At 35.8% G+C, this 20716-nt stretch overlaps 1 protein-coding gene across 4 annotated transcripts; it reads right to left on the reverse strand.

Moving 5' to 3' along the window:
• Positions 1 to 666: 666 nt before the first annotated feature.
• On the reverse strand, positions 667 to 20303 carry LOC128244674 (uncharacterized). 4 transcript variants are annotated; one of them, XM_052962706.1, is made up of 12 exons: positions 20141 to 20303; positions 19446 to 19506; positions 17163 to 17264; positions 11901 to 12022; positions 10133 to 10244; positions 7599 to 7774; positions 6411 to 6470; positions 5796 to 5925; positions 4469 to 4543; positions 4068 to 4106; positions 2751 to 2795; positions 667 to 1681 (listed from the first exon to the last, which is right to left on the reverse strand). In XM_052962706.1, exons 1-12 carry the CDS (start codon positions 20225 to 20227, stop codon positions 1638 to 1640), a joined length of 1053 nt encoding a protein of 350 aa, XP_052818666.1. In that variant the 5' UTR covers positions 20228 to 20303; the 3' UTR covers positions 667 to 1637. The 4 variants fall into 4 exon arrangements, with proteins under 4 accessions (XP_052818666.1, XP_052818665.1, XP_052818669.1 ...); XM_052962705.1 differs by having other exon boundaries at positions 667 to 1699; XM_052962709.1 differs by lacking the exon at positions 4068 to 4106.
• Positions 20304 to 20716: the final 413 nt, after the last annotated feature.

Below are 20716 nucleotides of genomic sequence, written 5' to 3' on the forward strand. Positions count from 1 at the left end.
ATGTCGGTTTTGAAGTCAGTATGAACACATAATACAATAGTTGTAAATTATTCCTGTACACATATCCGATTTTGGAACACGAGTCTGTTTGGCTTAATGATATCGTGGACAAACAAAGGCTGAAGTTTTTTTGGTTGTCCATTTACCCCAACTCGTCACTGTTCAAACAAGAAATGAATGTCAGTCATTCCCATACACGTACGGGGGGAATTTGGAGTGGACCGTTAAGGCAGGTGGCCATTTAAAGCAGGTGACCGTTCAACCAGGTTTGACTGTACATTCTAAACTCAGTAAAGATACGGATAACCTCTCATCGGTCTCTTCAAAAACACTTTACATAGTGTTGTTGTCAATTTGATTAAAGTCTGTGTCACTTTCATAAGGCGTTAATTTGGAAATTTGGAGGTTTTCTATGACCATGAGTGATTTAAAAAAGGCGATCCTACTCTCAAATCAACTTTTCTGTTTCTTCTTTTTGTTATGTTTTTTTTTTTTTTGAGATTAATTGGTGTTATCAGTTATCAGTTTCCCGATTTTTTGCAAACCATTTTGCTACGCGTGGGACGCCCCTGCGACGCACTGTTTTAATCGCCGATGACGTAGACTGTCAATTCCTACGCCGGCTAAAGAGAAAAATAGATTTCTAAGAACATTTTTTTAGGTTTATTATTTGCTTGTGTTTCAGTTCAAACATTTCTTTTAAACAATAATCAATTAACTTATTAATGATAAATGCAATTATGCTACAATTAACAAAAGTTTAATATGTACAAAACAAATTGAAAAACGCATGAACATGATAAAAATGATCAAAGTTCACTGGTCGCCATTTACTGAATGAAATATTTGAAAGGCATAAAGTGTAAAAAATACTAATGTGGATTGAAACAGTTGTCCAAGTTTTCGAGTTTGTTTCTTGGCATGTAAGAGATCAGTCTGATTCGCTTCGAAGTCAAGCTTCTTTGTTGACATTTGATGTGTTTTTGATAATTTATGGTGGTGATTTTTAGTTTATTGATCAGTTAATTAGCTTGTGAAGTTCCCTTGAAGTTCGTATTAAAAAGCCTGGCAGTTGGAAGGATATTAGACAGAAAATTTACCGTCGAAATAAATATGTTCAAGCATTTGTTTTTTGCTTGTAATGATATTTCACGAAAGAAAATGTTCTAACATTCTGGTTTGGGAACATTTTCGATAAATAGGTTAACCTATTCTATATCAAATGGTTAGTTATGTTTATTTTCAAAGTGAGGTACTATGCTGATAAAAGGGAAGTAACTCAAATTGATTAAAAAGGAGTTCTTCAAGTTGTTATTTACATATCTTGGTTCTCAGTGAAAATATCCAAAAATTATATTTTCAGTGCTGTTATTTGACGGATAAAACTTCGTATTCACCGAAAAGCATGCAATTAATATAAATATATAAGGAAGCACACAGCAAATTACAAAACGATATATAAAAGTAAACTGTTAAAAATACATGTAAACAATGAGTCTATTCACAAAATGTCATTCAATCAATTGGCTCAATTTCCATTTCGAAACCGACGATGTCATGGTATAATGCCTTATTTTCATAATATTGCACTTTCTAGTTATCGGGAGAATTCGTAGACAATAGCGGGAAACCATGTTTCATGGTTGTGTGGCAAATCTTGTCATCTCAGTTTTTTCTCCATCTGCAATTTCCGAAGAATCTAACAACAAAAGATAGTCGAAATAAATATATTGTATTCGAACGCAAATCAATCGGAACACCTCAACCAACTTCGCCATGCGACGAGCTTTGCAGCAGTAAAAGTAGTTCGTAAAAATAAAATGGCAGCGACCCCTACAAAGTTGGTGTTTGCCTGAACATTATGATAAGGGTCAAACAGGGAACTCTGTTACTTGGAAAATAACAAAGCACTACAGCGACGGGTGTATTATGTAAGTAAATAATTTGTTTCGATTTGAAATTACTACGCGATCTACTTGCAAAGTATTCAAATGTATAGAATTCTGACATTGTAAACCATCCATATACATCCGAGGTTGTTTCTAAGAATAAAGCCCGAGGTGCTCCGATTGTACGCAAATGAGTTACCAATGATAAATTATGCAAATATAGACATGGTCGGACGTGTACTTCGGCTTCTGTAATACAGGCCAGATTTCACACCAAAATACAAAACTCAGAACACCGCCATTTATTACAATGTTCTTCAATTTTCTCTTCTTTAACGTTTCTGATATAATGAATAAAAGATAAGTTATTTCTGCTCAGTTATGAAAACATGTTTAATACACTAGTCATTCTGTAAAAGTGATATTCCATTTAATCATAATCATTGCTTCACCTAATTTTATACAATTAATAAAGTGACACTCTTATTCCAAATCAATACATACACATGAATAAGAAACATAATATTCGAGTGACAAACCTTTAACTTCTTACTAAATAATGCATTTATGTAAACTATAAATCATCGATTTATATAACAAAGCTGTAAGCGCGTATACGTATAATAGTTGAAAATGCAAAAATATTAAGAAACTGTTGGGTCCTAAAGATTAACCGTGGTAAACTAGCATCTCATAAGGTAGAAATACCGTGTTTGCTGCACCTTTCTGTCAAATTAAAACCGTATCCTTCATAATAACCATTCGTTTTGATATTCATCCACCCTTTTCATAAATAAAACAAAACTAATTGTGGTATATCTGATTTGGGAGTAAGCGCGCATCAGTAAAGCATGTACATACATGTTCCTCTGACATGTCGGGATGAATGACCGCTTCTTCTGCATACTGAAAAAAAAGCCAAAACAAAATCGTAATTCGTCGAACAATGATACAATTAGGTAATTAGGTTTAACGGTAACAAAGAAGTCCATCTTTCATTTTCATTAATCTTTTTTTTTTAAATTCTCAATTTTCAGTACCAGAGGCTGTGTCGGATTCAAACTCCTATAACTAATCACATACAATTGGACAATCTCCATTCGGAACTCCTCGGCCATTTCCCATCAAAAACAACCTCGGTACATCAATAGAAGTAGTTCGAAATGTTTAAATAATAGTGTTAATCAGGTAGTGTAGTGTTTTAACGTGTATTTTATATATCGCGTAGTAATATATATATACCTAAGTTTAAATTGATTGCCAGTGAAGTGTATAATTGCATAAGTAATTCATAATCCAATGAGTATAGTCATTTAGTTTAATTGCTTGATTGAAATTACTACGCGATATACTTGCAGCGTAGTTAAAAAAAGAGTTTAGACATTGTAAACCGTCCATTTTCATTTGAGGTGTTTTTCGATGGAAAATGGCCGATGTGTTCCGATTGAGACAATCTCTTCGCACGTAGATATCGGCGGATCCGTGGTCTAGTGGTAAGACACTTAAATGGCAATCCAGGGGTTTTAGGTACGATCCCCCACCTCAGCACTCACAAAGGTAACTGTTACCTCCGGGAGGGAGGCCATGTGTCGCTCCCAGGGTGGCTCTCACCAGGGTGACATTCTGCTTGTGCATAATGACCCACAACTTCTCACGACTTAGACTTTCACTTGGTCCGACGCCGATAGATGAATTTCCAGGTGGTGTCGTAAAACCAAACTTCAACGCCCACATGTTTATATTTGTTAACCTGCTAAATAAGATGATTGGTCGTCCATCCTTATGGGATGAATGTACTTCACCAGTCATGATTTTTATATAAAAAAACCGTTTTAATGTGTTATGTGGACTTTAACTATTGTTGTTTATGCTGTATAAATGGGTGATATTGAAGTAATATAAAATGTTATTTTTAATGTACAGTCTATTGTACCTTAAAGTTAAGTGGTAATGAAAGCATTAAGTACAGTACAGAACAGAACATAACAGTACAGAACATTTATTGTTAACTTGACCATCTACGTATATGTTTACAACACGTGTATGTATATATTTATTGTTAACTGTGTATTTGATGTACATCTGAAATAAAATTAAAACAATAACATTCTGCAAAACCAACCCACGCATAAGTTTATTACAACAATAAAGAATAATAGAAGCTATAAACATACACACCTTTTAAGAATGGCATTAAGCTAACTCTCTTTCTATCGGCTGAAATTTTATCAAGCAAGTTCTATTCAGAAATCAATGGTAAGCTTATACGTCTTATCAAAATCAATCTTCGTATAAGTGGTAAGAACTTACATAACTAAGGTCAAGATTCAGGAAATTGTATGTTTTGCTTTTTTCCTAAAGAATAGTTTTTATCTTTGAAAATTCGTTACAAATTTGAATATTGTAATGGTCTCAAACAGTTGCCCGGTTCAAGCTAAGGCCTTTACCGCTAGAAATATTTGAGGCTATTCAAAACTGCAGATCTGTCTAAGAATGCCACCATTGGAAGTCAAGTAAAATATATCATATACATGAACTTGCATGTATAAGTCATTTCAATGTCAAAAGCGTTGACTTACCAACAAAAATGATAACCGTTCCGATGATAACAACACCAAGTATCGGAAGCATGATGTTCCATATACGAGGAGGTTCTGGAAAAAAACACACACAAAAAAACACAATAAACAAAAATCAATAACAATAGTTCGTGTAATGCAAAACTTATTTTAATTATGTAATGTATGTCATTGATCTTTCATGTATAATCATGGGTATGATATGGAAAGCAACTTTTACTGTTTGTTTACTTATGCAAAGAGTATGTTGTTTTCGACAGGGGTAGGTTTATAACCCCTCATTTTTCGTCCCGCCTATTCTCCAAAACTCAAAAGCCATTGTGGTGTTTTGAACATATACTAAATCAGATATGAACATTGAGCTAAAGAAAACTAGTATTATTTTTGTCTTACAACGAACAATTAAGGACAATTTGAGGATCATTTGGTACAGATTGTCAAAAGTAGACGGGATTTTTGCATTTTTTAATGAATTTTAAAACGCGTTTTTCTCTTCAGTGTGGCCACTTCCTTCACCAGCTTTCATATTTGCCTTCTTTAAAGCTGCACTCTCACAGATTTACCGTTTATCCAACTTTTTTTTTGTCTTGGATTTTGCGTAACTATCTACAAATCAGTGATGAAAGACTGCTGACAAAAGATCAGATCACAGATGTTCATATTTCTATTCCAAATATAATGTTATATGGCTTTAACCGTTACTAACTGTTTAAGAAAAATGCATAAAACATCAGTTTTGGAGCGGAAATATGAAAATCTGCGATCTGATCTTTTGTCATCAGTCTTTTATCACTGGTTTGCAGATATTAACGCAAAAAGTTGTTAGTTCCAAGACAAATTAAACAAATTGTCATAACGTTGAATCTGCGAGAGCGCAGCTTTAAGCGTTTCCCATGCAAAGTAAGTGGTTTGAATATCTTTGCTGAGATACGCCCTTTAGGCTGTTTGAATTCACCTTGAAATTCACAGAAATGAGCTGAATAAAATAAGAATTTTCATTGGTCACTATAAGTTTAAACTAAAATCCCATTGATCATGTAAAAGTAGTCAAAAATAAATAAATAATGAGTATGTTATAAGTATTTTCACCTCACCCTAAAAATAGAAATAATTTCGTCCTACCTACCATATTACTTGAGGGCAGTGAAATCGGAAACAAAATTATTTGTGTCTAAACATTATCACTCAGTGTATCATACAAATTACCCACAAGAAGTTATTTTTAACATTGGGACATTCACTATGTAGAAGAGTCGCCAAAGCAAAAATCGTCAAAGACTCTGAAGCGACTGTTAATATGGATTACACACAGTTATGGTTCACCTACCTGGGGGTCCTTGTGTTGTCGGTGTTATTGTTACGGGCATGGAATCATTGGGATCAATGTCGCAGAACACCCTCACAGATTGGCGGAATGTCGGGCAGTACGTGCTGTATCGTGTCTCCTTGTAGGCCACCTTAACAATATCAGACACATTTAGAAAACATCAACGTATGAGCTAATGAGGTTTGGAAGGGCGCCGCGGCCTGTCCTTTCTTGGTAGCACCCTTCTGCCATCATGGATATCAGCACAGGCACCTTTCTGCCTTCAAGTAATTAAATGCATAAGATTATTTCTTTTCTTTTCTTTTCTTTTCATATACAAACTGTACATATTAGCCAGTTGAAACATAATATTACTCCAACTAAAGGCAGCACCTAACATTCTGAATTCCAATTGTTTTGTTTTTTTACATTTCAAAAAGTGTATAATATTGTAAGAGGTACATGTTTCCTGGTGGTTAAGGAAAATGATGAATCATCGGCCTCCTAATAGCTCGCATTTACAATTGAGGAACTACTGTATTTGCCGATTGTTTGGCCATCTGGTGTCTAGTTCCATTAAATCCATCTGTTAGCTTTATGAACATACATTATATTTTGACCTTTTCAACAGCATACCTCTAGGATCGCATTGCGGTTATACTTCACATTCACATTGGCAGCCGTTGACGTCAAGTTCTGGAAACAACAAAAATAATGCTCTTTAAAATTGCGCCTTAAATATATCACTTTCAAAAGCATGTTTATTTGCATTTACATTCCTCTATTTAATATCTTCTGCTATTCCGAGTCCAAACCATCGTATGGACCCACGTTATATTATAAGTCGACTTTTCTTGTTAGCTTACTTAGGGACCAGTTCATAAATTGCAGAAGAATCATACGCAGGTGATAGTTTCAACATTGTAAAAAAAAGTGATAGACGGTGAGTTGTAAAAATGTATAATTAAATTCATACTGAACACCTAAAATATATCGACCCTGTGTATTGTTTATTGAAAATATTGTTGTTGTCTTTTTAAATAACAACTTCGCCTTGAACAGCTGAAGGTTACACTGTACCATTGCACTTTTTTGCCTCTCAATATCGTAGGCAGTAGTTTGTTCAACTTCTAATTACACCTAAACATGTCACAACGGGTGTATGCATAATGCTTGCTTATTATTGAACCTCAAAACAAAATAAAATGATTATTTAAACATTTTATGTTTGGTCCTTAAAAGGACTTTAGCACTGTGGGAGGATTTAAGGCTACCGCTTCAGTTCAAGGCTGGTATTCAATATTAGTCTTAATTGGATCTAAGAACGATGTAGCTAATCGGATTACTTGTTATTAATAGCTGACCAATAGAGCGAATGAAGTCCACGATGCATGACCGTAAGATTAACTTAAGTTGAATATTGAATACCACCCCTGGGCACCATTGATATATTTACTACAGCTCAATTTTAATCGATTCACTATAACTCCAAGTAGTGGCCAAGCGTTATAAGTATACTTATATCAAAATATATGTGCCTGGAGTGTTGCAAACACTTGACCGACATGTAAATGCGTACTAAAAACAATTTTACCGGCTTTGAGAGCATATTTTGTCTTCGGACCAAGCGTCTTATTTTTAAAGTATACCGATTCACCTTATTAAAATCAATAACAACTAACTGTTAGAAAAAAAATATGCGGCATATTTGAAAATAACCTATATATAGTGTCATCCAAATTGGACAGAATAATATTTCGAACACTAAATTGTTTTATAGCAAGTATTACATATATTTCATCGTAAGATTCCTTGTAACAATACCTTGTTAACAAAAACTAACGGGAAAGTTGCATTCGCATTATCAACATGCAGATGTAGATGTATCTTTAAGACTTGAACTGTCTTGAGGTGGTTGAGCACTAATTGTTTGTCGCAGAACAATATCGGAGAAGCGTTAACATCTTTCGTCCCGCATGGTTTCTTACATGTATTTGTTCCTGAAAATATAAAGCAACATTTCATATAACAGACCTCTCTCTACCAGTTCAACTTGCATCATTATAATGTGTGCGTGTGCGCATGCGTTTGCGTGCGTGCGTGTGTGTGTGCGTGCATGCGTGCGTGTGTTATTTTTAATTTTATTTTTCTATATTGTTACTGTTGTCAGCATTCTGTGGCGAATTTTAACAAGTAAAATACTTATCAACAAAATTAATGTCACTATAATTATTTTGAAGAGGTATCCCTGGTCTGGTATTCAATATTGGTCTTAATTGGATCTAAGAACGATGTAGCTAATCGGATGGCTTGTTATTAATAACTGGCCAAAAGAGTGAATGAAGTCAATGATGCATGGCCATAAGATTATATATGAATACCACTCAAGATTCAAATGGAGCTCAATCGGTAGAGTGTTGGAATGTGAATCGGACAACCTGGGTTCGATTCACGGGCGGTCCAGGTTACTTCTGTTGTGATTAGTTATGAAATCCTTTCTACGACTATTCGCACTGTACCACTGCCCCTGGCATGTACAGAACTTGTCAGGTCCATGCAGAGGTGAAGGCACCTAGTACTGGTTAACCGCCTGATAGTCTGCCCAGGATAGGTGTGCGGTGGTTGAACTGTCACGCCGGGACCCGGAGTATAAACTACTAACACCACCACCAAATGGACTTCTCTTAAACAATGCAGGCACTACACGTCGAGTAATTACAAGTGAAGAAAAACGGACACACAGTTGCCGAAACGACATTGGTATGTATTTGGTTGCCTCATGCATATTACGTTAAACTGATATATTTACCTATACTGATGTAACTTGTTTTACAAGAACAGAACAGAACAAAAATTATTAGTTTTAAACAATTCAAACACATATATTCAAAATATCGGTAAAAAATGACCTTTGATAGACGTTATTTTAATATGCATTAATACGTATGCAGACATAAGAAAATGTGAGAAAATAAATAAACGTGTTTTAGTAGTTTAACAATTCATTTCAATTTAACTTTGATAAATATTACGTTTCATTCTAATAAATATAATAAATTGCTAGTAACAAAATTATTTAATCTTTTACACAGCTACACTATGTAAAAACAAGTGAAATAAAACGCTTACCAATTAAAACAAAAGTAATTGGTAAAATCCGATTTACGATTTTTTATGGATTTAAATGTAATATAATTAAAAAAAAAAATGAGACCAAAACTGTGTATTATCTTTGTAAATAAGTCAAACATCCAACATCAGATTGTAATCAATATCTTCCATGAATATGCCGATAAAATAGGAGCATAATTTAAAAATCGTAAAACCCTTTTACCGAGGTCAATGTCTGGACTATCATAACCTGAATGCTGTAGAAATTTTGACATCGATTTTATACAATTCCCTATTGTCTGTGTATTCTACTGGCGCCGAAAAAGGGATTCAATTAAGGAATGAATTGCGGGGTTGATGTCATTATCGGGTTATGAACGCAATTGGGTTGGTCAATGTGTGTGGAGCCCGAAGGACTCCACGCGTACTTTGACCAACCCAATTGCGTTCATATCCCCGATAATGACATCAACCCCGCAATTCATTCCTTATATTTACACCAATAGTTCATTATTTCATTCAAGAATTGTTAAAAAAATACTTCATTTCATTTAAGAAAACCTTTCAGTAATCCGTTCTTACCCATTCTGTAAATAGAACGACCCGACTATAACCGGAAACATTTTTTTCAAATGACGTCACAATAACGCGGGAAAAGATCAACCAATTGAAATCACTTTAAAACGTAAAATTAAAACAATTCTGGTACCAATATATTTAAAATGTAATAAACTTACACTTTTAAAAATATTGATCTATATTTTACGGGACCTGCAGACACAATACAACCAATAACAAGATCAATAGCTTTTATGTACATTTGTATGTTGTTATGCAATGAATTACGATCCGAACATATCCGAAGATGTTGCGTTCATCGATTGATGAACGCAATTGCCGAAAGGCAGTTCATTTAAGGAACGGAAGTTGAGGTGTAAATATGGGAATGTATACTTTAGTTTCTTCATGAAATTTTAGTACCCTTCTACCTCTATATATGGTTCTACTAACTTTTAAAACTGACAGAGTCTTAAAAAAACATGGGTAAAACAGACAAATGCACAAAACCGTAAACAAACACCAAATCATACTTCCATTACCACACAATCGAAGTTACTTATACATTTATTGAACATAAGGTCTTCTTTTGCATATATTTGTAACACAAAAAGACAAAACTTAGAAAATAAGTATATTATTTTCTTTACAAATGTTCGATTTCAATGGAATTTTATCGCATTGCTTACCCGCACTCACTATCATGAACTGTTCTAGATAATGTTGACCTCTGACCTCCTCCACCGATATAACCATACGAACATTTAATGGACTCTCAATTACCATTGGAACCCAACATACCTGTTAATACATAAACAATTACAATTATTACACAGTAAACTATCACAGTAGTTTGATGACGATAAATTCCTACTTTGGTGTCATATGACCTGTGCAGGAATTAGTGACATTTAACCTTAAATATAACTACCAACTATCTAGCATAACATAAACAATAATTACTGCAGTTTAACTGTGTCGGAAAATCTCGAAATGCCTTAATATATGCTAGATAAATCTGAAAAAATAAAATATAAATATTTTAAGTCAAATGTCACTAAATTGTGTACAGGATATGACACCAAAGCAGGAGTTCATTCTCACCAACTACTGTGTAAACTACAACAGGTGAAACCACATTACTCCTTATACGTTTCAAGACCACACAGCTTACATATCCAATCACAGTGATGACATTCACTAGCGACCGCTCAGGTTATTCAATATTGGTATTATTTGGATCTGAGAACGATATAGCTAATCGGATTGCACGATATAAATAACGGACACATACAGTGAATGAAGTCAATGATGCATGGTTATAGGGTTGGCTTAAGTTGCATATTGAATACAACCCCTATACACGTCTTCCACACTTAAACAATAATTATAAAACCAACGATCACACGCATCACACTATGATAAATGATAATACTAAGATGGCTTCAAAAAATGATATGTCTGAGAGTGCGATCAAAAGCAAGTGGCTAATAATGTAATATTGTACATCAGAAAAACTTAATCTACTGAAGTAATCGACTATGCCTTATAAGAATTAAAAACATATTAAAACGCTTAAATCTATGTCTATTCACTGAGTTTCCATGAAATCTGAATACTGTCACCGAGAACCATTAGCCAGTTATTTCCCGTTGGAACGCAAGGTTTCTGGCGCATTCGGAGCTCCTCGGTCATTTTTATCGAAAACAACCTCGGATGTATGCCGATACATCAGTTGAAGTAGTTCGTAAGTTTTTGAAGTACATCATTAATCAAATGTATTGTTTTAGAGATGTATTTATTGATCTAAGTTTAAATTGATTGCCAGTGAAGTGTATTATTGCAAACACATTTAAGATTCTCAAGAGTAAAGGCATAAAGTTTAACTGCTTAAAAAAATCACTACGCAATCTACTTGCAGCGGACTTAAACGTACCGCTTATTGAGTATGTAAACTGTCCAAATACATCCGAGGTTGTTTTCCATAAATATGGCCGAGGACTTCCGAATGATTTCTAGCGTTGTCAGATTAGTGAGCATTTGTGTTCTTTGACCAAGCATTAGCCTGATTGGGGATATCTGCAAGATGCCAGTACCATGTGTGCCCCATGGGCGGGTGAAGGATTTCAGATTAGAGGGGTGGAGCTTGGCTGCCTCAACCAGAAATGTGGAATATTTATGGTTTAATTTTAGTAGGTTTTGGATTCGACTCCCCAGAAGATTTGACTATTTTGGCCGCTGAAATAGTGCATTAAGGTGTATTCCAATTATTTTTCGCCGATTTTGACACAAAATTTACTTGAAGAATTAGAGGGTGAATAAGGTGGTGGGGTGTGGCTAACTCTAAATCCGCTTTTGTATGCGGTAGAAAAACATAATGTATAGCTCAAGGTTAGATTTGAAAAATAACAACAACAACAACAACACAACATTGAAATATAAAACATTTTAACATACCAGCTGTTGGAAGGTTCCTTCAAACTTCAGAACTGTTGTATAGCACTTGGTAGCTACATAACTCGCGTTCATTAGATGTGACATGTAAAGACATGTTCTCATGGAAATAGGACTTCTTGAATCTGAAAATAGAATGTTGGGAACATGCAATTTACCCTATGTTGTTTCGCTTATCTTTTCTGGTACCGCTGAAAGCAAATTAACTTAGCATTTCAAGTTTTTGAAGCGTTGAATGATCGTGGCTGTAAGTCCGACCTAATCCATCAACTAAATTTTAAATCAATTGCAATATATAAAGCATGTCGATCGAATTCCCACATAAAAGAAACCGACTACAGCCAACCAATATTTGGCCTACACGTTGGCGTATCAAACAAAACTAGCTACCGAGGATGCGGACTTATTCCTCCGCAAAGCATGTACAGTTTTCATTGTTTTCACTTCAACCGACCAATTGGTTCGTAGCCTTTATAATGCTTACGAGAATGGCGCGGTGACAAACGAAATTCTTTAAAATGTCGAAACTTTCTGTTCAAAGCAGCTGTACTTTTTGCTAACTGGTTTAGTAACGTTCAGTCTAAATTAAACCTACATTCTTTGATCCGAAGGATCGCTAATCCGAAGGGCCTATCACATTCTTAAGTGGAAATAAAGTTTCACAATCACAAAGCTATGTTGAATAATCTCTAATGACATGATAATAGGTAACCATAAAATTCACGTTAAAAATGATTAACTGAGCAAGTATAAAGATAATACTGCAGAACACTTCCAGAACATCCTACGCAAGCACTACCCAGTATGTATTCTGGTACTTATCTGAACACTTCCAGAACATCATATGCAAGCACTACCTTATATGTATGCTGGTACTTATCTGAACACCTCCAGAACATCATATGCAAGCACTACCCAGTATGTATTCTGGTACTTATCTGAACACCTCCAGAACATCATATGCAAGCACTACCCAGTATGTATTCTGGTACTTATCTGAACACCTCCAGAACAGCATATGCAAGCACTACCCAGTATGTATTCTGGTACTTATCTGAACACCTCCAGAACATCTTATGCAAGCACTACCTAGTATGTATTCTGGTACTTATCTGACACTTCCAGAACATCATATGCAAGCACTACCCAGTATGTATTCTGGTACTTATCTGAACACTTCCAGAACATCATATGCAAGCACTACCCAGTATGTATTCTGGTACTTATCTGAACACCTCCAGAACATCATATGCAAGCACTACCCAGTATGTATTCTGGTACTTATCTGAACACCTCCAGAACAGCATATGCAAGCACTACCCAGTATGTATTCTGGTACTTATCTGAACACCTCCAGAACATCTTATGCAAGCACTACCTAGTATGTATTCTGGTACTTATCTGACACTTCCAGAACATCATATGCAAGCACTACCCAGTATGTATTCTGGTACTTATCTGAACACTTCCAGAACATCATATGCAATCACTGCCCAGTATGTATTCTGGTACTTACCTGAACACCTCCAGAACATCATATGCAAGCACTACCCAGTATGTATGCTGATACTTATCTGAACACTTCCAGAACATCATAACATCATATGCAAGCACTACCTGGTATATATGATGGTTCTTATCTGAACACTTCCAGAACATCATATGTAAGCACTACCTAGTATGTATGCTGGTACTTATCTGAACACTTCAAGAACATCATATGCAAGCACTACCCAGTATGTATTCTGGTACTTATCTGAACACCTCCAGAACATCATATGCAAGCACTACCCAGTATGTATTCTGGTACTTATCTGAACACCTCCAGAACAGCATATGCAAGCACTACCCAGTATGTATTCTGGTACTTATCTGAACACCTCCAGAACATCTTATGCAAGCACTACTTAGTATGTATTCTGGTACTTATCTGACACTTCCAGAACATCATATGCAAGCACTACCCAGTATGCATTCTGGTACTTATCTGAACACTTCCTGAACATCATATGCAAGCACTACCCAGTATGTATTCTGGTACTTACCTGAACACCTCCAGAACATCATATGCAAGCACTACCCAGTATGTATGCTGGTACTTATCTGAACACTTCCAGAACATCATAACATCATATGCAAGAACTACCTAGTGTATATGATGGTTCTTATCTGAACACTTCCAGAACATCATATGTAAGCACTACCTAGTATGTGTGCTGGTACTTATCTGAACACTTCCAGAACAGCATATGCAAGCACTACCTAGTATGTATGCTGGTAATGCTGGTACTTATCTGAACACTTCCAGAACATCATAACATCATATGCAAGCACTACCTAGTATGTATGCTGGTACTTATCTTAACACTTCCAGAACATCATATGCAAGCACTACCCAGTATGCATGTTGGTACTTATCTGAACACTTCCAGAACAGCATATGCAAGCACTACCGAGTATGTATGCTGGTACTTATCTGAACACTTCCAGAACATCATATGCAAGCACTACCCAGTATGTGTGCTGGAACTTATCTGAACACTTCCAGAACATCCTATGCAAGCACTACCTAGTATGTATGCTGATACTTATCTGAACACTTCCAGAACATCCTATGCAAGCACTACCCAGTATGTATGCTGGTACTTATCTGAACACTTCAAAAACATCCTATGCAAGCACTACACAGTATGTATGCTGGTACTTATCTGAACACTTCCAGAACATCATATGCAAGCACTACCCAGTATGAATGCTGGTACTTATCTGAACACCTCCAGAACATCCTATGCAAGCACTACCCAGTATGTATTCTGGTACTTATCTGAACACCTCCAGAACATCCTATGCAAGCACTACCCAGTATGTATTCTGGTACTTATCTGAACACTTCCAGAACATCATATGCAAGCACTACCCAGTATGTATTCTGGTACTTATCTGAACACTTCCAGAACATCATATGCAAGAACTACCCAGTATGTATGCTGGTACTTATCTGAACACCCCCAAAACATCATATGCAAGTACTACCCAGTATGCATGCTGGTACTTATCTGAACACCTCCAGAACATCATATGCAAGCACTACCCAGTATGCATTCTGGTACTTATCTGAACACTTCCAGAACATCATATGCAAGCACTACCCAGTATGTATGCTGGTACTTATCTGAACACCTCCAGAACATCCTATGCAAGCACTACCCAGTATGTATTCTGGTACCTATCTGAACACTTCCAGAACATCATATGCAAGCACTACCCAGTATGTATGCTGTTACTTATCTGAACACTTCCAGAACATCCTATGCAAGCACTACCCAGTATGAATGCTGGTACTTATCTGAACACCTCCAGAACATCCTATGCAAGCACTACCCAGTATGTATTCTGGTACTTATCTGAACACTTCCAGAACATCATATGCAAGCACTACCCAGTATGTATGCTGGTACTTATCTGAACACTTCAAAAACATCATATGCAAGCACTACCCAGTATGTATTCTTGTACTTATCTGAACACTTCCAGAACATCCTATGCAAGCACTACCCAGGATGTATGCTGGTACTTATCAGAACACCTCCAGAACATCCTATGCAAGCACTACCCAGTATGTATTCTGGTACTTATCTGAACACTTCCGGAACATCATATGCAAGCACTACCCAGTATGTATTCTGGTACTTATCTGAACACTTCCAGAACATCATATGCAAGCACTACCTTATATGTATGCTGGTACGTATCTGAACACCTCCAAAACATCATATGCAAGCACTACCCAGTATGTATGCTGGTACTTATCTGAACACCTCCAGAACATCATATGCAAGCACTACCCAGTGTGTATTCTGGTACTTATCTGAACACCTCCAGAACAGCATATGCAAGCACTACCTAGTATGTATTCTGGTACTTATCTGAACACTTCCAGAACATCCTATGCAAGCACTATCCAGTATGTATTCTGGTACTTATCTGAACACTTCCAGAACATCCTACGCAAGCACTACCCAGTATGTATGCTGGTACTTATCTGAACACCTCCAGAACATCCTATGTAAGCACTACCCAGTATGTATTCTGGTACTTATCTGAACACTTCCAGAACATCATATGCAAGCACTACCCAGTATGTATTCTGGTACTTATCTGAACACTTCCAGAACATCATATGCAAGCACTACTCAGTATGTATGCTGGTACTTATCTGAACACTTCCAGAACATCATTTGCAAGCACTACTCAGTATGTATTCTGGTACTTATCTGAACATTTCCAGAACATCATATGCGAGCACTACCCATTATGTATGCTGGTACTTATATGGACACTTCCAGAACATCCTATGCGAGCACTACCCCGGTACTTATCTGAACACCTCCAGAACATCATATGCAAGCACTACCCAGTATGTATGCTGGTACTTATCTGAACACTTCCAGAACATCATATGCAAGCACTACCCAGTATGTATGCTGGTACTTATCTGAACAATTCCAGAACATCAAGCATTATCCAGTAGGTATGATGGTTCTAATCTGAACAATTCTAGAACCTTATATAAAAGTTTTACCCAGTAGGTTTAATGGATATAATCATAACATTTCTAGCACATAATACAAAAACCTAATGCAGTATGATATAAGGTTATAATCTGTATAATTGTTAAACATAATACCCGATCCCTACCCAGTAGTTATAATGGTTAAATTCGGAACATTTCTAGAACATCACACGCAAGCCTTACTTGCTAGGTCTAAAACAATTATCTGAACCATTCTAAAACAATATAAAGAAGCCATTCCGAGTACATCTGATGGTTCTAATCTAAGCAATTCTAGAGCATAATATGCAAGTCCGAACCCAGAAGGTCTGATGGTTCTAATCTAAGCAATTCTAGAGCATAATATGCAAGTCTGACCCAGAAGGTCTGATGGTTCTAATCTGACATGCAAGCATTAATAAGAATGTCTACAGTTATGATTCTCATCTGAACAATGCAAGAACAACCTATACAAGCTTACCCACTACGTCTGATGATTTTTATCTGAACAATACAAGAACACAACATGCAAGCCTTACACAGTTGGGTTTAATAGTTCAAATCTGAACAATTCTAAAACATCATAAAAATCCTTACGCAGTATATCTAACGATTCTTATTTAAACAATTATAATTGATGATTTACAAGCCTTACCTAGAGGGTGTAATGATTATATTCTGAACAAATCTAGAACATCAAATGCAACCCTTACCCAGTAGGTCTGATGGTTCTAATCTGTACTCGACCGTAGAGTTGTTGATACACGGCTCTTCTGTTAGCTCGGAAACGCTGATTAGGGCATCGTCTGTGACCTCTTTAAGAGAAAATAATACATTATACATTTATATTGAACAATATTATAGTTTGCTATTATAAGTCCCCGCAATAAAACGCAGGTGTCGTAATGAGATCATGTCTATCATTCGGGCAGTATATCCACAAATAGTTCCATGATAAATTTCATTCCATCAAAGGTCCACTAGCGAATCTGAGGGACGAAGCCACCTTAAAAGTTCAAAGTGAAAGTGGACTAAGGTATAGGATATTAGTCATAGAATACAATAGAAGTCACCCTTCTATAATAAATGAAGCCAAGTTGTGGGGTAAGGGTAATGTCTAAAGGTGGATCCAAAATTGCGTCACCCTGGCGTCTATAAAACGACTTGAGAACGACTCTAATAATATGAGCAGACGGCAAAACAAAACAATTATAATGACAAAAACTATATATTTATTCATACCTTAGATGTTGCTTAATGAGAAAGTCATATGATAATCCTGTTTAAATTTTGTATGGCTTAGTTTCGAACCGAATCTTTGGAAAATATTTGACCGATTGTTGATGCCTTTGTTAAAGTTAGCAACATTGTCCACGTCATCGTTGTTTACATTTTGACATACATTGCTCTATACTTAAAATGAATATAGATATGAACGCAGAAGGGCACGCGATCAAATATCATGAAGCGCGTGATCATTTGCTTGCTTGTCCTACTGCGTTTGTACAGCATAAACGCAAGAAAAAATGGGATCCATACTTAAAATTACATTTACAAAACAATAACAGTAACTTTTGCAATTTAGTACTTGTTCTTGAAGAAGTGTAACCAACAACATACGTTTGTATAAAAGAATAGCTGATTTTTGAAACGTCGTATATCACTGGTTTAATAACGTTGCGCTAATCCAATCGGAACACAATATTGAAGTAAATGATGACGTCAAAGCTTCGTGTGAGTTATACAATATGAACGTCATGTTTTATCTATACAAAGGACTAGGCGAATGTAAATATATGTCTTTTCGCCTGTACCTGCACCGCATACTGGTTGAGTTTGTAAATCCGAACAGTTTTGACAGTTTCTTAACAATATCTTTGCGAGTTTTGGTTCAAGTAACTTCAAACTTGGCATAAATAATGTTTGGTTCAAACCTCAGCCTCTGCTGAAGTACACATTTACAAAATATTTTAATTCATAAACACAAAACGTTAATTTCAAGCACAGTAAATCACCATTCACTCGGTGAAATGGAGTATGTAAATCCCGATCGCTTATATTTTATCTAAAATAGATTGCGATTCCGTCATAGTTTGTTTTCATTTCTAATCAAACACACAATGGAAATGGGAATCAACTCGAACAGAATTTAATCTTAGGGAATTTGAGTTGTGCCCCTTGCTTCGAAAATGTAAGAACATTCCTTAATACCCATGATATTGATTACAGTGCGATTTAAAATCTGACGTCATTCCCCCGCGTGCTTCATATTTTACATTTCACCTGCTTAGGAGTTTGACAGGGATTCATAAGTAAAATACTCTCCTAAACTTGACGAAAATTCGCATCCGTTGCTAAGGAAGAGTCTGTATCAATCTATATCATCGAATTATTGATCGAGGTTAAAACAAACGCGTGATTTAACAGGTGTTCGGTATTTATAAACTGTTCGGATTTACAAACTCAACCAGTATGTCAACGTTGCAGTTGTTTGCGAATTTTTTTCTTAAAAGTGTACTTACAAATTAAGACTTGTTCATTTTACATTTAACCTTAGTGTGCACAAATAATAAAAGACCACCCGTACAAGTATCCGTCCATCCGTTCACGTACCCGTACCAGGAGCACTTCTACATCCCTCAAATCACAACTTTGAAAAGATCGAACCATTTTTAAGCAGACATTCAATGAAAACGGTTAGACAGGCTGCTCAAGGCCGCTAAAGCAAGGTGACCGGTCACTGCAGGTGACCGTCAATTCAGGTTCGACTGTAGTCCAATGGTTTACACATGCTAAAACGTTGCCATGGTTATAGCTTATTGAATCCTATCAGACTGACCAGCACAATATAAAGGCTGAGTTATTTTTCAAATCGACATATTCGGTTTTAAAGGCACACGAAAAAAAAACAACTTAAACATAAAAAGAAAAGAAATAGATGTATACATGTAAATTATCATTCAAAAATTGTCTCTAACAAACACGACATTACATACCATTCTGTGTGGACTGCTTTAACAGGAATCTTGTCATTTTGTTTGACTGCCCGTCAGTTTTCTACAAATAAATTATGTTTCTCCTTCAGTTTTGTTCAGTGTAAAATATACAGGCACTGTTCCTTTTTTAAATGAGTTTATACTATAAAATACAGTCGAAACCCGTTGGCTCGAACACGCATCGCTCGAATTCATCAGTGGCTCGAACTCGATGTAAGGGACCGATTTCTATATACTGAATGTAAACATTCCCGCTTGGCTCAAAATTTCCGAGGCTCGAGGTATTTTGCCGGTCCCTGGGAGTTCGAACTAACGAGGTTTGATTGTACAATATATGCCTGTTGGCACAATGTATGTGTTTTATGAATTGCAAATCTTTGATAATGTATAATTGAACACCTTACAATGTACATGTACAATGTATAAGATCCTTTTGTACATGGGGAAATTAAGCATTGAATTGATTTGAATTGAAATGAATTGAAATGAATACATTCTAGAAGAGAAGTGAACTGCGAACAGTTTCGACTTGTAAATGTATTAAATAGAAACACAATATAACAGACTTAGCAAACTTACGTGGTAACGTGCATTTTTAAACAATGCTGTTTAATTCCACAGAGGTAAGTTTTCTTTCTAAATGTTATTTTTTATAAAAAAATCTATTAATAAGTTATTGAATAAAAAGCTTCTACCTCTGATAAGACGCAAAATCCATCGGAAACAGACTCAGTTGTTGACAACGTAACAGCTAAAAGCCAAACGATAAACCCCGTTTTCATTATGGTCCTAGAAAAGCATCATTAAAATAGCATCCATATTTTTATTTATTTCCTAATACTGACGACGAAATGCTAATTGTCAAAACAATATTCTTCTTTAGGGGTGTTCGTGTGTGACATTATAATTAACCAGGCATAGTAATCAGCACTTGTGATATCTGAGACGGTTGGAAGATGTCAATGATAGTAAGGCAAAACAAAAGGTTTGCAAGAGTAGCATATTGTCTCTACGTACAAAAAGACACTGTAACAAAAACATTATATCCCATGTTCATGTGTTTAAGTCAGATCATATTGTTCACAAAAACAAAAACAAGAAATACCGATTTTGAAGGTATTTGGCCCGTATGGTTAACTGAATGTCTCCCTGCCTATTCAATATTCGTTGGTGTAAATCTTTCAAGTAATCGTTCAAGCTTTAATGATAATTTACGCGACCCATAGTATAGATTTTGATCATAAAATGCTAAGGATGAAACTTGTTAATGG

This window comes from Mya arenaria, chromosome 8 (genome assembly GCF_026914265.1).
Source record: "Mya arenaria isolate MELC-2E11 chromosome 8, ASM2691426v1".
In the NCBI taxonomy this organism is placed as follows: domain Eukaryota; kingdom Metazoa; phylum Mollusca; class Bivalvia; order Myida; family Myidae; genus Mya; species Mya arenaria.

Coding starts and splice junctions, on each gene's coding strand:
- LOC128244674 (XM_052962705.1), bottom strand. CDS start 20,227: ATGAAAACGGGGTTTATCGTTTGGCTTTTAGCTGTTACGTTGTCAACA. Junction 12,023..17,162: donor AGAACCATCAGACCTACTGG/GTAAGGGTTGCA, acceptor TTCTATTTTCAG/ATTCAAGAAGTCCTATTTCC. Junction 5,926..6,410: donor ACCGCAATGCGATCCTAGAG/GTATGCTGTTGA, acceptor GATATTGTTAAG/GTGGCCTACAAGGAGACACG.